Source organism: Grus americana, chromosome 1 (genome assembly GCF_028858705.1).
Source record: "Grus americana isolate bGruAme1 chromosome 1, bGruAme1.mat, whole genome shotgun sequence".
In the NCBI taxonomy this organism is placed as follows: Eukaryota; Metazoa; Chordata; class Aves; order Gruiformes; family Gruidae; genus Grus; species Grus americana.
In genome coordinates, this window is record NC_072852.1 from 144557339 (window position 1) to 144575656 (window position 18318).

Below are 18318 nucleotides of genomic sequence, written 5' to 3' on the forward strand. Positions count from 1 at the left end.
CAGCTGAAGGACAAGAGTTTTACACAGTAATCTAGAACAATGCTTGGTTTTTCAAAGCCTGACGCTTGAATTCAGCCTCTAAACCACAATGAACTAACAATCTATTTTCAAACCACTCCCAAAAGAAACCAGCCTTCACAGTAACAGCCTCAATATGGCATCTGAAAGTGTTTGAAAAAGGCAACAGAGCAACAAGTACTATTTCCCACTAAATCTGCCCTGCACACCCCAAATCACAATCCACTAGTCCTTTACTTTGATGGCTCAGAAGTGTCCATGCATTGACAGAGTCACACTGTAACACTGCAAGGCCTTCCTCTAACACCATCATCTGTACCACCAAAGTCAGTCTACCAAATACTTTTACATTCTCACTCATCCCTGCATTACATCAGCCCTTTTCATCCTACAAGTAAATTGGCAGCTATTTTCTGTGGTTGATCCACAGTGGATACAGAAAAGTAACAGGTCAGCCACTTTTTCTGTAAAGGGCCCCAACAAAAAAAAACAAAAAACAAAACAAAACCAAACCAAAAGAAAAATACCAAAAAAACCCACAAAACCAAAAGAAAACCCAAAAAAAGACCAGATCCTTTCTCTGATATGTTCAGTGCAGATGACAAATGACAGTGAAAGTGGTAGATGGTTTCTCCAGTGATGAAGATGTCTAACCTTTGCTTCCCTCTCCCTCCTCCATGAAAACATGTTCCTGGATGAACAAAAGCAGTTTCTCCTGAAGTGATGTGCTAGGAAGATAATCTAGAAGTCCAGCTGCTTCTTCATTATTATTTGAATCCTGATGACTCAAAATCAGCAACCAGTCACAGAGTATCATGAAGGCCTGTATCAAGCAAACAAAGCCAAAGAAGGATTTAGAGACCATGTCTTTAAGATTTCTGTTTGTCCCAACGTGTGGTAAAATGCCACAGCTAAGCCCTTCCAGAACGTATACCTTGGGATACAGTATATACAAGTATCATTCTTGAGCATCACCTGAAGTTTTTCAAACTTCCATGGGAAGGAAGAAGAGCTCTATTATGCTAGAATATCCCTCTTTTAACACGTGAATCACTAGACAATTTCTCCAATTTTTTTATTTTTTAAGTAATATTCATAGCAAGGCATTAATAAAGCAATGATAGCAACCAGTACATGGATCAGTCTAATCAGAAAACACAATGATTATCAACTGGCAAATTATGTCATCCAGGTTCAGGCCTTGATTCTGCAGATGTACCTCTGCAGACACATATCTATGCTTGATTAAAGCACTAACTTCTGTAGCATTTTAACTAACATAACTTTAATTTTCCTTTAAAATAAATAGTTGAAGATTTTTTTTTTAAAGACTTATTTCTCTGCTGAGAGACAAAAAATTTCAAAAATCAGTAGAAGGAAATATTAGTATGAAAAGAAAGGCAGGCATTTAAAAGGAGGACTGAGCATGAATGCCAGATAAGTGATGGAGAAACACAAACCTTTTCTCTTATATCTTTTTCATTATGGTGGAGGAAGCACATGCAAATCTGACTGAAACGTCTCAGCTCTCTTCTTAGTGCAAAAAGAGTCTCCTAAAAATGTATTTAGGAAAAGTGACAGGACAAATATGTTAGGGACTGTGATTCAATAGAGAATTACAGAACAAAGAACAGTTGCATCTTTCTTCCACTGATATTATTCATTTAAGATAGCACAGCTGATGACATTGTTAAAGAAGCTGACATCTCACAGTACCAACAGCTTACTAGCTACGAACAACTTAAAAACCATGTCTTGTTTTCAGGCACAGTATCTGGGATAGAAAGGTCAATCCATAAAAATATATACTTTCCACACACACTCTGGTGCAGAAATGTGACGAATACTAGTAGGACACGTGCATCTGTCACACCTGCTGAGGCTAGCGGTATTCAGCAAGTCACAAACCCTTTGTTTCTCCAGCTGCAGGATGGGCAGCTCTAATAGCATGTATTCCCTTATTCACTTCAGCTTATCCTTATAAAGCAGTGATACTGATTTCCACTTTAGAGATGTAAGTAGAGTCATAAAAACTCTGGTCCGTTCCACCTACTTTTCAATGTGAATTGCCTTCTGGAGTGGCTCTTCTCTCTCCCTCTACTGACTACAAAGGGAACGCAGTTTCACTGCGCTGCTAACTTCAGCACTCAGAAACTTAGACACCTCTATTTGTTAAGATGAATCCAGCAAGAGCAACTATTTGATTTGCCCACAGCCACATAAAAGACTTGCTGATCCTTTACCAGGTCCCAGCTGTTGCACTGCACTGAGGTCTGAGCAGTCAACAGAAGAGGAATGCCCTTGCAAGACGGCTGGGTTTCACGCTATGCAACTGTATCTTTATAACAAAGGGGATCCATCCCAGGGCATGCTGAGAAGCAGCAGACCATTGTGGGAGGAGGGGAGGGAAGAAACAGTCCTAGAGCTGCTGTCCAGGAAATGTTCTTTTCTGCTCTTGGAACTTCTTTCTCTGCCAACATCCAGATTTGGCCCTGCAGAGTGGGCCGTAACATTGTGCTTCCAATCAAAATCTGCTCCCACGTGAAAGGCCAAATTAAAAAATGTGCGGCCCCATTATCAGTCAAGCTAACCGTGCCTGGACTGCAAGGCAGAACATATTAGAGCAGTGAGAGATGCGGACATCCACACAGGAATGGAACGGGACGGGAATAGATAGTGAATCAGTCACCAAACGGGGTAACCTCCCAGCTAGCATTTCTCACACAAAACAAATGTTCGTGTCAGCGTCCTGTTCTGTACACACAGGAGCACCCAGGGAAGGGGACAGAATGACAGAAGCACCAGCACTCAGTGTACTCAGAAATCACCATAAAGAGGAGCCACACAGGTACACATTCACACGTGAACCAAAGCATAAAAGAGTTTTCCTCTCTGGTGTGTCAAACTGTCTCCTGAAATACCTGCCAAAGCTTGGCACTATAAAAAACCAAGTAAGAAAGTAAGTAGTCAGCTGATGAAAAAATTACCACTTTCCTCCAACTTTTTGCCAGAAATATATAAGTAAATCAAGAAAATAAAAACAAAACAAAGCAGCAGGACTTTCTGGAGTTTTCATTGAATATTCTTTGTTGCTTAAAACAAGAAAACAACAAACTGTTTGGCAGTGTAACAAGTTCCTTATCTCCATCAAGCCCCAGGAATTCGATGCACATGTTTTGCAGTAAAAATAGAAGTGAACCATTGTTCACTTATTCTCTTGCAGACTGAAAAAGCATAAACACTTTAAAGAAAGAAAAAAAAAGAGGGCAAGACAGAGAGAAAATGCCTCAACTCAGTTTGGTTTCCTCAAGAAAACACACAAATTATCTTCTTGAGAAAGCTTTTGGGTTTTTTTTCTGGTAATCTGAGAACAGAAAAGCAACTTAAACTTCTAGAAGCACAACCCTGGGTTTCAAAGTTATGTGGAGTGGCCAACCTTGGGAGAATTTTCTGAAACTGCAGCTAGCTGCCACAGGAGAGAAAAATACGTGCACTGGAGAGCTGGCAGGATCATCTGCAAATAAAAACACACCCTTTATTTACATGAAAGGCTCAACTGCAAAAAGCTTAGGTTTAAACAAAGCATCCAAGCCTGACATTCTGCATGCTGCTTGCATGACCATTTCTGCACTGTATTTAGACCCTCAAAATAAACATAATAGGTTTACATACAAGTAAATATTGCCTCCTGAGAAACCTCATTACTAAGGTGCTGCTTCTGCAGAACTCTGACATCTTGACGAGTTCAGTGGAAAGTAATCATGCACTAAAAAGGCTGTTCACAGAGGCTAACTTTGGCTTAGCTTCTTAGGATTTCTCTGCAGTCTTTGGTGAAAGGCAGACTCCTCCAGACGGCAATTCAGAGCAGAAGCCAAACCTTGGTGCTCTGATGCTCCAACTAAAAGAGTCCACCTCTACCCACTGGCTGCAGGCTCTCTCTATCCAGCTAAATTTTATTCCTTTCCAAATAACCTCAAGTTCTGTCCTGAAGACGGAGGCTGATGAACATCCATGACTGCTACAGTATTCACCTTGTAATCCCAGGATATACCTCCATCTTGGCACAGCTAATGTTTGAGTTGAGGCAACCAGACAATCAAAAGGCCACAGTGGAGACAACTGGTAATCATAAACCATCTTCACCAAGAGTCAGTCTGCAAGCATCAGGTCCAAAGTATTCCAATTTCTGGTTACATGCTATCTATAAGGGGCTCCTCACAGTCCCAACAATTTCACAGGTACTGAGAGCAAGATTATGCAATCAATGGGAAGTACTGAGCATGACAAAGGATCAGTCCAGATGTCAGGTGATTACTCTAGCATAGTTTTGGACAATCTCCAAAATAAACAAACCTATGGCATGAATTTACCGATTCCAGTAACGTTATACCAAAGACAGCCTCAGTTTCCCAGACTGAGAAATGGAAACAGTATCTTCCTGCCTCATAGACACTGATATAAAAGATTATTTACTATTTCCTAATTTTCCTGCTTTCAACAAGAAAAACATCTTTCAATGTTAAGTATTAACAACTCACCAGAACAGGCAAACTCCCATGTTCCATTTCAAACACCAGCAACCTTAAAGTCTTGTCATACAGATTCCACTTGGTGAGATCATGGGCACTGCAAGTGAAAAAGAAACAATAATGATACACTATGCAAGAAATGAAATCTCACCTGACCAAACCGATTAAATGTGTCCTGTTTTTACCTTCATCGGATGTACAGCAATAACTTTAAACAGCTAAATATTAATTATAAGGGAGGAAAAATGAAATTAAGTTTTTCATGTTCTAACGCTGCAATCTTTAGTCCATAGCTTTACGGACTGCATTCCTACCACAAAACTGCAGTGCCATGAGGAGAAGAAAAAGAAGCTTGAGCTCTATACCTTTTCTATACTCTATCCACACTCTCTAAGTGCCCAAAAAGGTCTAAAGAACAATTTCCCCGCCCTGCTTTAATACAGTGTTTCTAATATTCTCGAGTGTTCACAACTCAACGTTAGACTTCTCTTTGCAAAAACAGAGCAGCCCTAGCATGCAGGATAGGTAAAAGACACATTGAGAAGGCAGCCCAATTCCCCCACCCTCTATTATCTTGCATGATAATTTACTTGGTGAACAATCCCTGGAGAACCAAGCTTTTGAGAAATCCATCTTTTAACAAAAGAAGATCAGATAAACTAAACAAACAAAGCAGATTACATCTGCTGGGAAAAAGACTGCATTCACTATACCCTCTTCAGACTGACCACCAGTTTTGACAATAAGGCAGTGCAAAAGCATCCAGTTAGGAGGGAGGCACCACAGAGAGGATCTCTGTCCACTCTGACATTCCAACTCTGTAGCACATACTTCTTAGCCACATTAGGGCTGATGCTCCAACTTCAGTAAGGAGTCCAAAAAGAATTCCATATCCAAGAGTACTGTTGTCTTCAGAAGAAACTAAACCTTGTAGCACCTCTGTCCTGGTTTCATCAGGGATAGTTAATTTCCTTCCTAGCAGCTGGTGTAGTGCTGTGGTTTGGATTTAGGATGAGAATAATGCTGATAACACACTGACGTTTTAGTTGTTGCCAAGCAGTCAAGGGCTTTTCAGCTTCTCATACTGCCCTGCCAAGGAGAAGGCGAGGGGCACCCAAGAAGCTGGGAGGAGACACAGCCAGGACAGCTGACCCAAACTGGCCAAAGGGATATTCCATACCATATGCTCAGTCATGCTCAGTATATAACTGGGGGGTTGGCCGGGAGACAGTGTGGCTCAGGAACTAGCTGAGCATCAGCTTTGGGTGGTGAGCAACTGTGCTGTGCATCACTTGTTATGTATATTCTTTTATTATTACTGTTATCGTTGTTATTATGAATATTATTGTCTTCTGTCTTTATCTCAACCCATGAGTTTTCCCTTTTTCTTTTCAATTCTCTGCCCCATCCCACTGGGGGCAGGGGAGGGAGCGAGTGAACGGCTCTGTGGTTGTTTTAGCTGCCTGCCAGGTTAAACCATGACAACCTCTCATAGGGATCATTTTCATTCTCTTGTGAAAAATCTTGTTAAACCCAACAAACAAGAGCAATTCCCACTTTGCACCTGTTAGGTTAACACTTAAGTATATGGTGAAGTAAACTATGTAAATAAACATCTCACTTATGAAAAGCTGATACTCTTCTCAAAGCGGAATGTATCTGGGAAATTCCTCCTGCATCCGTACAAAATCCTTCTTCCTAAGTTAGGAAAGTTTGGGAAAGAGAAAGGAATTAGCCAGTGTGGGGCAAGGTAACTGCAATGTTCTCTTCCCAACCAACCCACAAGCTTGAATTACTCTCCTCCAGCCCTCCCCAGTCCCTTCACCTTTAACGATGTTACTCATGTCTTCCTCTACAGCAAAAAGAAAGTAACACGTTGACTGCACAGAAATTTTGTATAAGAAAATGTCCCTGTCATTAACAAACCCACGGCAGCCTCCCTAGACTACAGTACTGCTAACACAGAGTAAAAACTAGCAATTAGGCTAACACAGAAGTGCTAACCCTCAGACTCACAGGCCATTCATGGTCCCTCACACAGTTGTTAGGGATCTCTGGAAAGCTGACTGTTCACATGGTGCTGACTCTCCTTGCTTCCAGCTGCCAGATCACATTCAAAGATAGCTAAAAATATATTAAATACTTTCCCATAGATGCAATTGCTGTAGTTTCCACAAGGATACTACGTGATTATGGGAGATGGTATATACAACCAGGAATTAGAAGGGAGGGGTTCCAGGAGAAAACCTCTTTTTTTAGATATGGATCACACTATGAAGGAGTTGAAGAATCCCTGGTCTAGCACTTATCTTGTTTCTCATAAGTACACATTCTCCCACATTGACATAGATATCTATTTAAGACCAACAAAATAAATCCAATCTGAGGTTAGGGGATTTTTTGGCTGGATGCATTTTACAATATCCCAGTGTCCAATAAAAACCTGCCAGTGTTAACTCTCATACCATGGCATGACACCTGTTCATGACGGCACAGTTGATCAGATCAGCTGCAGGCTTCTGTTGTTCAGTTCAGCCAGCAAGCTATTCATATCACCACCAGCTGTTTCTGCTTTTTAGAACTAATTAAAAACTTTGAGGGAGACTCAGCAGTCCTCCTTCAAGGGGAAAGTCATCATTTCAAAGACCCCAAAGCTATACAATCTGTATTAAAGACTGCTGGGTGGTTTGGTTTTGGTTTTTTTTCTTGTACTATCTCTACAGCCAAGGTGGCAGCACAAAGGGCATCTTGTGAAGAAATACGTAGAAGTACAGAACTATACCTTTTGGAGAACAGTCTCATCACCTATATATCCACAGCACTTCTTAGCTGATCTTGCACATAGTATCTTTGGCACAGTAATGGAGCCACCATGAAACAACTATGGAGCTTAGCTCAAGAACATTCAGAAGACATAAAACAACCTGGTGCTGGCGTGGACTACCTCGTTTATTATATTCTCTATTCCTGCCACAGTACATCTGCTTCATTAAAACGTAGACAGACAATCTTTTCAGAGGTGCAAACCCATCTTTGAAAGCTCTGCTCCCTTCAAGCAGAGAAACAGCAGGCAAAGAATAGTTTCATATCCTCTCAATTTTATTGTCTTCTTTTTTCATAGGGAACCACTCTGTTTATCACCACAATGAGTCAAACTCACCTTTTCCCAAAAGCCATCTAGTAGCTGGTTAAGCTGTTCCATCAACTCATCTATCAGTTGAGTTCGGGCACGATCCACCTGGCTGTAGATGGCACTTTCTTCACTGCAGAGGATATAATAAGTCCTGGAGGAAGCCTCAAGAACAGACATATCAGAGTGTTTGGCCACAATGTCTTTTACCTCTCTCAGCAAAGCATCCAAATGCTGCAAGTGATAAAAGAGGTATTATAGGTAGATTGTACAAAAATCCACTTGTGCTTTAGATACTTTTCACTAGGCCCATTATCTCTGTAAGTCATACAACCAACAGGAAATAAATGCCAGTCTAAGGAGCAAAGGGTCACGATTAGAGGATACAACTTTTTTCTGGGTTTATAGCTCTTTTTCATTATTATTGTCTCTGGATCTTCTTAAAAAATGAAGCAACTGCTTTAAGTTCTACTTTGGCAATATACATTTGGCACTACATAAAAATAAAGACAAAGGTAGGGAATAAAAAATGCCTTTCTAAAGGACAGGTGTGTCTCCAAACAACAGAAGTTGTCTCCCTCAGCAGCAGAGGACAGAGAATGTTTCAGATCATGTCAGCAACTGGGGTCTCCACTCTTAGTGAGAGGAGGTAACTTCTGCCATTCTGCTGACTCTCTCTGTTCCAGTTAACGTTTTGTGCTGAAATTAACCTAGGAGTGTTCGCCTAACATTACCTCCCTGTAAACATCCCTGCTTAAGAATACATTGCGCTATTTCAAGGATTTCATCTATCCGTTTCTGACCATCCCTCTCCCATCAGCAGATATACTATCTCCAGTCTTATCTTTCAGTTACGATCATTCCCCAGCAGCTGGGAGTCAGCCTTCAAGGAGAATGAAACCTATTCTGTAGTAAACTCCTGGGAGGCACTAGCTTAGACACATGGCATAACCCACCCTCTCTCCACCCAACAACGAAAAAACTCAGAGCCAGGCCTATCACATGAAACCACAAATCATTATCTGCCAGGGCCAGTCACGGCACTTCAGAACTGACAATCACTAAGGCTTTTCTTTGGCAGACTCAAATAAAAAAGTCAAGTCTGAATAAGACCACCTTCCTCAAGTTATGAGATCATTTCTTTATATTTCAACAGTCTCCTTCCTGCTTGTTCCAAGTCACGCTAAACTCTGTACACTGTCACATAAATTTAGTACATTCCACATTAATTGACTACCCCAATTTCTATTCACCTTCTCTAGATGTCCCGTACTGTAAACATCTAAATCATAATACTGAGGAATCTGCAGAAGATTTGCCACTTTTTGTGCATCTGTTGAATACTGCAGAGGAAAAAACAGGATATGAGTACATGGTAGGAATGTTAATGAAATATTTAACATGCATTCACAGAGCAGCTGTTAGTTACCTTTGCCAAGAGCTGAGGAAGCACCATAAGAAAGTGTTCAGTAATTTTGGTACAATCTTCCAATTGTATTTTCTTCTCTTTTACTGACAGAATCTGCAGATAAAGCATTGTGTTTCGATTATAAAATCTCTTACATTCGAGTGGAATTTTACATGTAACCCAAGGTTAACTCACATGCCTTTGTCTAAAGCATATCAAGCTAAGATAAAGCTACTCTTCCATGGAGACAACCAGATGCTTTTTTATTTTTTTGTTAACCTTAAATTAGATGCAAATTGCTGAACAGCTATATCTTGTGGATAAAATGCTCACCATTTGTCAATAACATGCTTCAACTGGCTTTCCTCTAACGCTTATCTCCTTCAACATCCGATACTACTAAGATCTAGAGGTCAAAAGACCACGCCATTTCATAAAAATAAGCCATTTTATTTCCGAAGACATACCTACCACTAGGAACATGCTGTCTGGCAAAGCACATCAAGCAAAGAGAATGCGATTACAGGACAATAAATAAGACTAAGATGCACTGACTTTTTTGGCTGCACCTCTGCTCACTGGAGGATGACCTTCAGCCGCTTCTCTAACCGTTGCGAGGATAATTTCAATGAGAGCACTTTCATGGGCATCACTCAGTGCTGTAAGTAAATCAGTCTCCTTTCAGCGTCACACAAAAGAAAAATGAAGCTGCAGCAACAGCTAATGTAAAGCCTACTCATTTATCTGAGCAACTGTGGAAGGACACTACAGAAAGGAAGATGCAGTGTTGCTAAACAAACACCTAGAGAGTGTTTGATTTAATTTGAAGAAAATTATTTTCTACATTTACAGAACACAAAAGCAATTATTCCTCTCATGGCTAAACTTTTTAGGGCAGTTGGACTCCCAAAAGCTTTAACAAGGCCTATTCCTACCGACTATTATCTCATTTGCTTATTTGAGTACCAAAATGCTTTAACTCACTGGGTGTACAAACTTTGATTTCAATCACACAACCACCTCCAGTTCTACTACAACAACTATTATTTAAGTTCACTTTAAAATATTTCTACAAAAAACTAATCCTTTAAAGCGTTTGACATCTATGAACTCAGCACATTACTAATTTTCTGTTCAGGCGTGAACAATAGTCTGACAACACTGCACTTCAATCAATTAATAATTTTAGATTCTTCAGTTTTGGACAAACAAACAAAACAAGTGAACGCTACATAAGCATTATGGCTTAATTATACAAGTATTCTTGCAAAGTTTCTAAATTAACATTACATAAATACAGAATACCGAATAAAACAAGTATGTTGATACAAATATTGCATTGGCAGTGCATTGAGTTGCATCTGCCTCATGGCCCTTGGGGAACACAATCTGGGATCAAGGGGTATTACAATATGGAATGATGCTAAACTAGCTGAAGGCAAAGTTCAAAAAACAATATCAAGAGACGTATTCAGACAAAACTAAGCTCTTTGCTTACCCACCTTCTCCATCTTCTTCAGCATTTTTTAACAGAAGAGTGGTCATGCACTCCCAGTCCTTCAGAAATTTGCCTGCCCAGTCCCACAAGCTGTCTATGAGGTATGCAACATGTTTGTGTAGCTAGGGATTAAAAACACAAGCTTACAGAAGCAAATGCATCATTAAAAGAAATACAGCTTCATATGTTCCTCTCCCTTTTTCCAATTACAAAGCTTTGTCATTCACACATATATTCACACACAGTATTCCAACATTATTTAGTTTGAGGCTAATGAACATTTAAACACCGTGCCTTCAATCTGATACAAAGCAGGAAAGTGGGGAAGAAAAGCAGGAAAAAAGCTTGGTTTTCTCTCTTTTTAGAATACATTTCCTTTGCAATTTAAGTGATCTTTTTAAAACTAGCTGCTGTATTGCTTTTGTATTGCTGATGATAACAACTAAAAATCCTACCTTGGGACTAGAAACAAGTCAACATTCTGAGCAACATGTGGGAAATTCTTCACAGAAAGACTCAAAACTGCTGTGCCTGAGACACTTTGGCCAGACATAGGTCTGTACCACTGCAAAAGCCAAATAGTGCAGTACAGTACTTAAGCTGATAAAATTCTCAGCAAAACTATGCAGTTCTTAGCGTAGAGCCATGGTACAGCAACCCAAATCTGCTGGCAGAAATCACAGACACATACCAAAAAACCCTCACTCAGTGGCATTAGTCTTTGAGGTTGTTTTCAGAAGCTGCTTCCGCGCTGATTCTCTCCATTAGCATAGTTGTAAATTAGTTTTAATACAACAGAACAGAAATGTCTTCATTAAAAACTCATCCTAGAGAGCAACAACATCCCAAACACCAAACATTTCAGAGCTCACCACCAGAAATAGCTTTCAAAAGGAAGCCAATAGTTGATTTAACATGCGACACTGGATTTAAAAGGCTTACTGCAGGGACTATTCTCCTCACCTCACTCTCCAGGAAAAAACGTATTAATCTTTTCAACTGGTCAGTACTCGCCTCAAACTTCCTTCCTCCTCCTTTGGGCTGAACTTCTTCATCTCCCTCATGACTAAGCAGCCTGCCAACAGAAAAGGAAGTCAGTCCAGTTCTGCCATTCTCCTTATACTCATTTGCCAATGTAACACTAATTCTGTCAAGATCCCAAGGATTGTATTTCTTCTAAATGTCTACTTATTTACTCCAAATCACATTAGACTTTTTTATCAGATGAAAGAAAACAAGATTAGATTGTTTTTCATTATGAGAGATCTGCTATCCCTCTGGATGTAGAGACTATTTCTGACAGTTTCACAGGTACTCTGCCAGCTTTCTGGACAACAGATGAAGATTCCACAGTGTTAAACATATAATGAGGTAGGCATTTGCTCATGCTTGAAAAGGGGCTTGCTCTAGGCTGAATTTAAACCTTAACAACAGAGTAGAGATATTGCTACCCAACATTATTCACATCATGGTACATTCTGGAACTGAAGCTTCTTAAAGACAGCATAGTATCTTGTAAGTGGCAATTCACTCGACTTCACAAATACAGTGGAAAAACTGTTCTTCCTCTTCTGTCTGAAATATGAAGCACAAAATGACACTTCAATTTCTATTTCCCTCTTTATCCAAAATAGTGTGACTGTACTGCTCACAAAAGGTGCTAAGCCTGAAATAAATACAGGAAGGCCGTCCCTGCAGATTAATGGAAGGCTGAAACGGCTTGGATTTAAGAGAAGGACCACACTCCTCAATGTCAGTAAAACCTTAAACTTTCAGAAGATGCTTCTGCTGGTATAGTTTATGCCAGCTAAGTAAGTAACCTAAGTTAAAAATGGAGACATTGAGGAGATTTCATGCAAACCAAGAAGGGGAAAAAAAAGCATAAGCATTTATACTAAAACTTCTACCAGTATGACCAGGGAAAGGAAGTTGTCACTAACATCTCTAACAGACTAGAACAAACATTTCTATACTGGCAAAAGTGCACAGAGAAGAACTGGGCAAACAAGAACAAGGATGAGGTTTACAGGGTCAAAGTGTCCACACTTCACTGGGAAGCTGGGTAGAAAAAGTAATGGCAATCACTTCAATAGCAAAAAGCAGCAGTGTTCTGAGAGGAAAAACATCTGATTTATGACAGAATATTAGGACCAACACAAAAGACTAAGTAAGACTAGCAGATGTGATAGAAGACTCATCAAAACAGAAATTTATCTTCATTTGTCTCTCTGTTGGACTTGGCTCCACAAACCCCAGAATGGCAGCAGTTCAGCCAGATAGGAAGAGACAGCTAGGAGGAGATTTTGCACGTGTGAGAAACACAAATCATTATTATTTCTGAATTTTTCCCCAGAAAAGTCTTGCCAAAATATTTTTATTTTCATTCCTCTTTGTAAGGCAAAATTATTTCTCTCAGTCATAAAGACAGAATATTTATTTCTTTGCTTTTTAGCACGCCAACTCCATTCACTTCATGCAACCATTGTTATAAGAAGCCCATTTATAAGAGTTACTCCTGGGGAAGATAAACCCTGTACTTCATTAACCTGACAGAAAATTGGGAGAACTTTTTAATCTGCTGCATCTCTCATTATTCAAAGCCTTTACAATGTATAAGGCAACTTCCAAAGGGAGAAGAGGAGGCCATTTTTGTGATTAATCACCAAAGCTATGGCAATCCAGCAGATGCCAGGTGATGAATTAGCTTGTAAGAAGCAAAGCAACAGGAAAAGAAAGTAGAAAGAAAGGAGGTATGCTCTCAACATAGCATGGCATCTGTGGATCAGTCAGTTGTTTCATATTCTCTACGTCAGTCTTGCAACTTTTCTCATGCCTGTCATGCCAGGGCTGTGCAGGGGAACAAATCATTACCCCCAGACAGCATTTCTCTTCTGATTCAGCAGAAGAAAGCACATCTACTGTGATCATGGCACACACTTCCAGCAGAAAAATGAATGCTTAATGTCCCTCTTAAATAAATTGACCTTCATTCTGAAACAAATGAGAATATGCAAGAAGTAGGCATGCAGGCAGGCAGGCAGGCAGAGATACCTTTTATAAAGGAATTCCCCAGCTGCTACTGCAAGCGGACGGTGTGTGGTATAAACAAACTGGTATAGCATTTCACAGTCTTCAGCTGATAACACATCCTCGCAGTTCCTAGGCAAAAATAACAACGGAAGTTATAGTTCAGGTTTATCTGCAAAGAATATTATGAATGCCATGTCCAGCTTTTATGAGACCTGATTCTCCATAGCCGTGCAACTTGTTTACACAGCTAAATTTTTGTAGGACGTATCTAAAAATGTTATCAAACAAAATTGGCAGCATTCTTTTACTCACTTTGTAGAGAAACAGAGCTCTGTGCAAGCCATGATGAATCAGGCCAACTGCATGGACATGAACATTAGTTTAAAGTATAACTAAGGCTGATTAGTGGTCATGGTAAAAAGAGTAATAGGAATAAAATAGGAAAATCATGCCTCTACTTTATGCTTACATATTCACCATAGAAGATAATAAACAAGAAAAAGCCATTTTGCAGTACAAATTCTTTTTAAATTATTTATTACAACCTATATTCTATTACACTAGGCTTACACAGAGTCATATGTAAAAAGGAATCAGAACACATTCTTGATAGCATGCTTTTGACTGTGACCTATCTGCACAAACACGCTCGAAGTCACAATTTTTTTCATTCAGCTACACATCTTGAGAATACCACATGCCAACTAGTAAACCTAGAACACTGTATGCGAGGAAGAAATGGTATTAATATCAACCCTTTACAAAAAGGAAACTAAAGCATCAAGGTCGATTAACCCACTGAAGAGATATCAGAGGAGTGAAACCCAAAGCAAGGATTACAGTTTCAAAATGCCTGCTTCGTACTGCCACAGCAATGTCATTGGACTAAGCTACTTCAGAGAATGAAAGAGCAACACATGAGATCCTTACACTTACTATAGCCAGGTGAGGGGAACGGAGTTTGATTCATTACTGCACTCAATCCTCAGGTAGTAACAGTTTAAAACCATCTACAGCTGTGGTCCAATACCTTCTCTAAAACTGAGGATTCACGCTCTTCATTTGCTGGGAGTGATATCTTACAAAAATTAACAGCCCTTCCTGCGCTTGCCCTTTTGTCTCCAAGCCCATTGCATCCTTTAGCGTCCTCACAAGTCACAAAGTCCCAAAACATCCTCCAACCTGACTGAAAAAAGTGAGCTCACATTAGGTGAGAGTATCACTGGAGTGTCCATTGCAAATATTTTTTTAGCACAGTCTGGGATTTAAAATCAGTACGGGAAAAAAGAAAAAAAAAAAAAAAGTACTAATTTCTCAAAGCCAATAGAGGTTGATACCCCCTGAATTTTAGCTTTACAATGCATTTACTCATGTATCACTTGAATTTTTCACATTTTTCCTCGTGGGTGGTTACAGTGGTCACTGGAACAGTAAAAAGGTATTTAAATGGAAGTGCGGATGGTATGTCTCCAAAAGTGATGGGTCAATCTCGCAATGCTTGCCCTCAACCAAAAAGCTGCCTTACATAATTCAGGCAAGTTTTGGTGCCTCTTAACATGCAATTCCCTTGAGTATATATTTGCAGTAATAGGACATATAGAAAACGCTCTGAGTATATATTTCATGCAATCAGCATACAGGAAAACATTTATGTGACTTATTCAGCCATCTACAGAATTGGAGAAATAGAATAAAAATGTGTTTATTGAGGTTAAATAGTAAGAAATTGAAAGAAGTAACATGGTGTGTCAGAGTATATGAATAAGCACCGGTGTGTCCTGTGAAACCATGAACAAAGTATCAAATTTATTAAACTTCTACAAGTTTAGCAAGTGAGAGTAAAATAAAGGCTTACAACACATTGCACTTACAGGAGTAAAAATAGGTGATATAGTAAGTTTTTATATTAAAAGCCTGTAAGGAATTTGCTGAAATAAACTAGCAGTCTGACAAGGTTTCTTTCATTCTTTTTAACATTAATCTATTATTTAGATCTTTTAAAGCACTAATTTCTATGAAGCTGCCCTTTTTATTTTCTCTCTATATATTTTTTAAAACCTGTGGACAGCTTGAAAAAGAAGAAATTTCTATACAAACATACTGTGATCTAGAGTGGGCCAACACAGAATCACAGAATGGCTGTGGATGGACAGCACTTCTAGAGATCATCTAGTCCACCCCTCTGCTCAGAGGAGGATCAGCTACAGCAGGTTGCTAAGGGTTATGTTCAATCAGGGTTTGAATTTCTACAAAGTCAAAGACTTCACAACTTCTCTGGCAACCTGCTTCAGTATTGGACCACCCCCATGGTAAAAAACTTTTTTCTTATGCTTAAATGGAATTTCCCATACGAACACGCCAGTCAAATGTACACTTCTTTTATGTTTGAATTTTTTATTCTTTACATTTCAGGTTTTCTCTTCTTAGCACATTTAAGGAAATAGTGAATGCAACACTTGTGTGTCTCTATTTTAATAAAATTCCTTGCCTAAATTGTTTGGATAGCTCAAAGAGCTCAGCAACATGCCTGACATCTCTTTGGGTAGATGTTAAGGACTCTGCCTTTCCAGTACAAATGAAACTGTCTTTCCTTAGAAATCTCCTTTCCTTAGGAAATGACCTGGGGGTCATGGTGGGCACCAAGTTGAACATGATCCAGCAATGTGCCCTTGCAGCAAAGAAGGCTAATGGTGTCCTGGGCTGCATTAGGAGGAGCATTGCCAGCAGGTCGAGGGAGGTGATCCTTCCTCTCTACTCAGCACTGGTGAGGCCGCACCTGGAGTGCTGGGTCCAGCGCTGGGCTCCCTAGTACAAAAGATGTGGACATACTGGAGACAGTCCAGTGAAGGACCATGAAGATGATTAAGGGACTGGAGCGCCTTTCCTCTGAGGAAAGGCTGAGAGAGCTAGCTGCGACTGTTCATTCTGGAGAAGAGAAGGCTCAGGGGGGAACTTATGAATGTGTGCAAGTACCTGAAGGGAGGGTGCAAAGATGATGGAGCCAGGCTCTGCCCAGTGACAGGACCAGAGGCAATGGGCACACACTGAAACACAGGAGGTTCGCTCTGAACATCAGAAAACACGTTTTTACTGTGAGGGTGACAGAGCAGTGGCACAGGCTGCCCAGAGAGGTTGCGGAGTCTCCATCACTAGAGATGCTCAAAAGCTATCTGGATGTAGTCCTGGGCAACCAGCTCCAGGTGGCCCTGCCTGAGCAAGGGGGTTGGACCAGATGACCTCCAGAAGTCCCTTCTAACCTCAGCCATCCTGTGATTCTGAAATCCCCACCTCCTTGTTTTTAACTTTGTTTTCAAAGAGGCTAGGTATTTGCCACAGTTACGTTAATCTACAGCAGTGTTATTTCCTCTCTCCTCAAGATAAGAGTAGCTCTGGCCATGTATGAAGCACTCCCTAGTAGCACAGAAGCAAGTGAGGGGAAAACAACCCCGGGTTTTTTTTCCAGCACAGACTGACCAACACTCATGACACCACTTGAGCACCTGACCTTTTTTTTTTTTCTTTCTTGAATGGGAGGAAATACCTGTAGGCACTACTGCTACTTTTTACATACTGCTCAACTGCTACCCTCTGTGATACAATGAGGTTTATACTTATAACTCCCACTCAGATGAGGGTTTAGGGGTTTTACTTGCCTCTGGAAGTAGCAGCACTTGACTACACCTGCTACCACTAATACCACCACAGTAAATGAGTGCCTTTTTTTTTTTTTTTTACATACATAAGCCAATCATCAAACATTCGAAGAATACTTCAAATACAGCAATAATACTGCTGCAAATTTACAGCTCTCAGAATGCCGAGCAACAGATAAAGGTTAAGCCAGAGGTGCCTGCCAAGTGCCTAAAAATAAACAGGCATGGCCTACCACATACCAATGTCATGACATACCATTTTCTCTGCACTTCAGTGTGAACATGTCATGAAGAAGTTGGGATATTCTAAGGGGAGATCACAGACCCATTTTGTTCTGCATATGGCACCAGTTGAAAGATTTCATATCTTACTTTTTGTTCCATTTTACTGTACGCAAGAGACATGACTGCTGGAGTCGCCTCTCTTGGTCTGTGCTATTGCTTATACAAAGGATAACCATCAAAATCACAACAGTAACATAAAAATGTACCTGATGCACTTTTCAAAGTTTTGCCACACTATTCTGTTTAGTTTTAAGGGCTGTGCAGGGAAAGATCTGGCACATGTTATGGGGACATTGGTAATCCAAGGTATAGCATCTCAAACAAAAAAAAAATCTGTTAATTTTGCATTTTAAATTAATTAAAGTTGAACATCCAAATCTGCAAATACATCATAAAACATTATTCATGCACTGAGCGCTATCAACCAAAAAAATATATGTTGAAAGTATTCTAATGTCTGAGATAAGTTTTTTAAGTAGAAAAATCAGCTAATCTGTTCTGTTATCTCCCTCTTTCTACCCTGCTGTCATTGCAGGTATTTCAAGACAACACTTTGGTGATCAGAGAGATGATAACATGGTTGCCACTACAATATAACAAGAGTCCTTTCCCACTCACTTTAAAATAGGATTAGCATGTTGCGATATACTGTGATTCTATGATTGTGCTGTGACAGAACACAGGAAGATACACATTAGACAGATGCTGTATGGTATGCTATGCTATGCTATTTTGGTTAAGAAACATAACCCTAGGAGACATGCAAG

At 40.0% G+C, this 18318-nt stretch overlaps 1 protein-coding gene across 1 annotated transcript in view; it reads right to left on the reverse strand.

Annotated features, from left to right (window-relative positions):
• LOC129204361 (cohesin subunit SA-2-like) overlaps window positions 1–18318 on the reverse strand; it is a 62248-nt gene that overhangs the window by 10751 nt on the left and 33179 nt on the right. The window contains exons 14-25 of the mRNA XM_054820270.1: window positions 13635–13742; window positions 11547–11658; window positions 10588–10705; window positions 9641–9744; window positions 9107–9199; window positions 8931–9020; window positions 7708–7911; window positions 6169–6245; window positions 4557–4644; window positions 3455–3532; window positions 1479–1571; window positions 673–841 (exon numbers count right to left, since the gene is read on the reverse strand). Of these exons, the coding sequence (XP_054676245.1) occupies window positions 673–841; window positions 1479–1571; window positions 3455–3532; window positions 4557–4644; window positions 6169–6245; window positions 7708–7911; window positions 8931–9020; window positions 9107–9199; window positions 9641–9744; window positions 10588–10705; window positions 11547–11658; window positions 13635–13742 (1334 nt within the window). The remainder of the gene's footprint in view (window positions 1–672; window positions 842–1478; window positions 1572–3454; window positions 3533–4556; window positions 4645–6168; window positions 6246–7707; window positions 7912–8930; window positions 9021–9106; window positions 9200–9640; window positions 9745–10587; window positions 10706–11546; window positions 11659–13634; window positions 13743–18318) is intronic.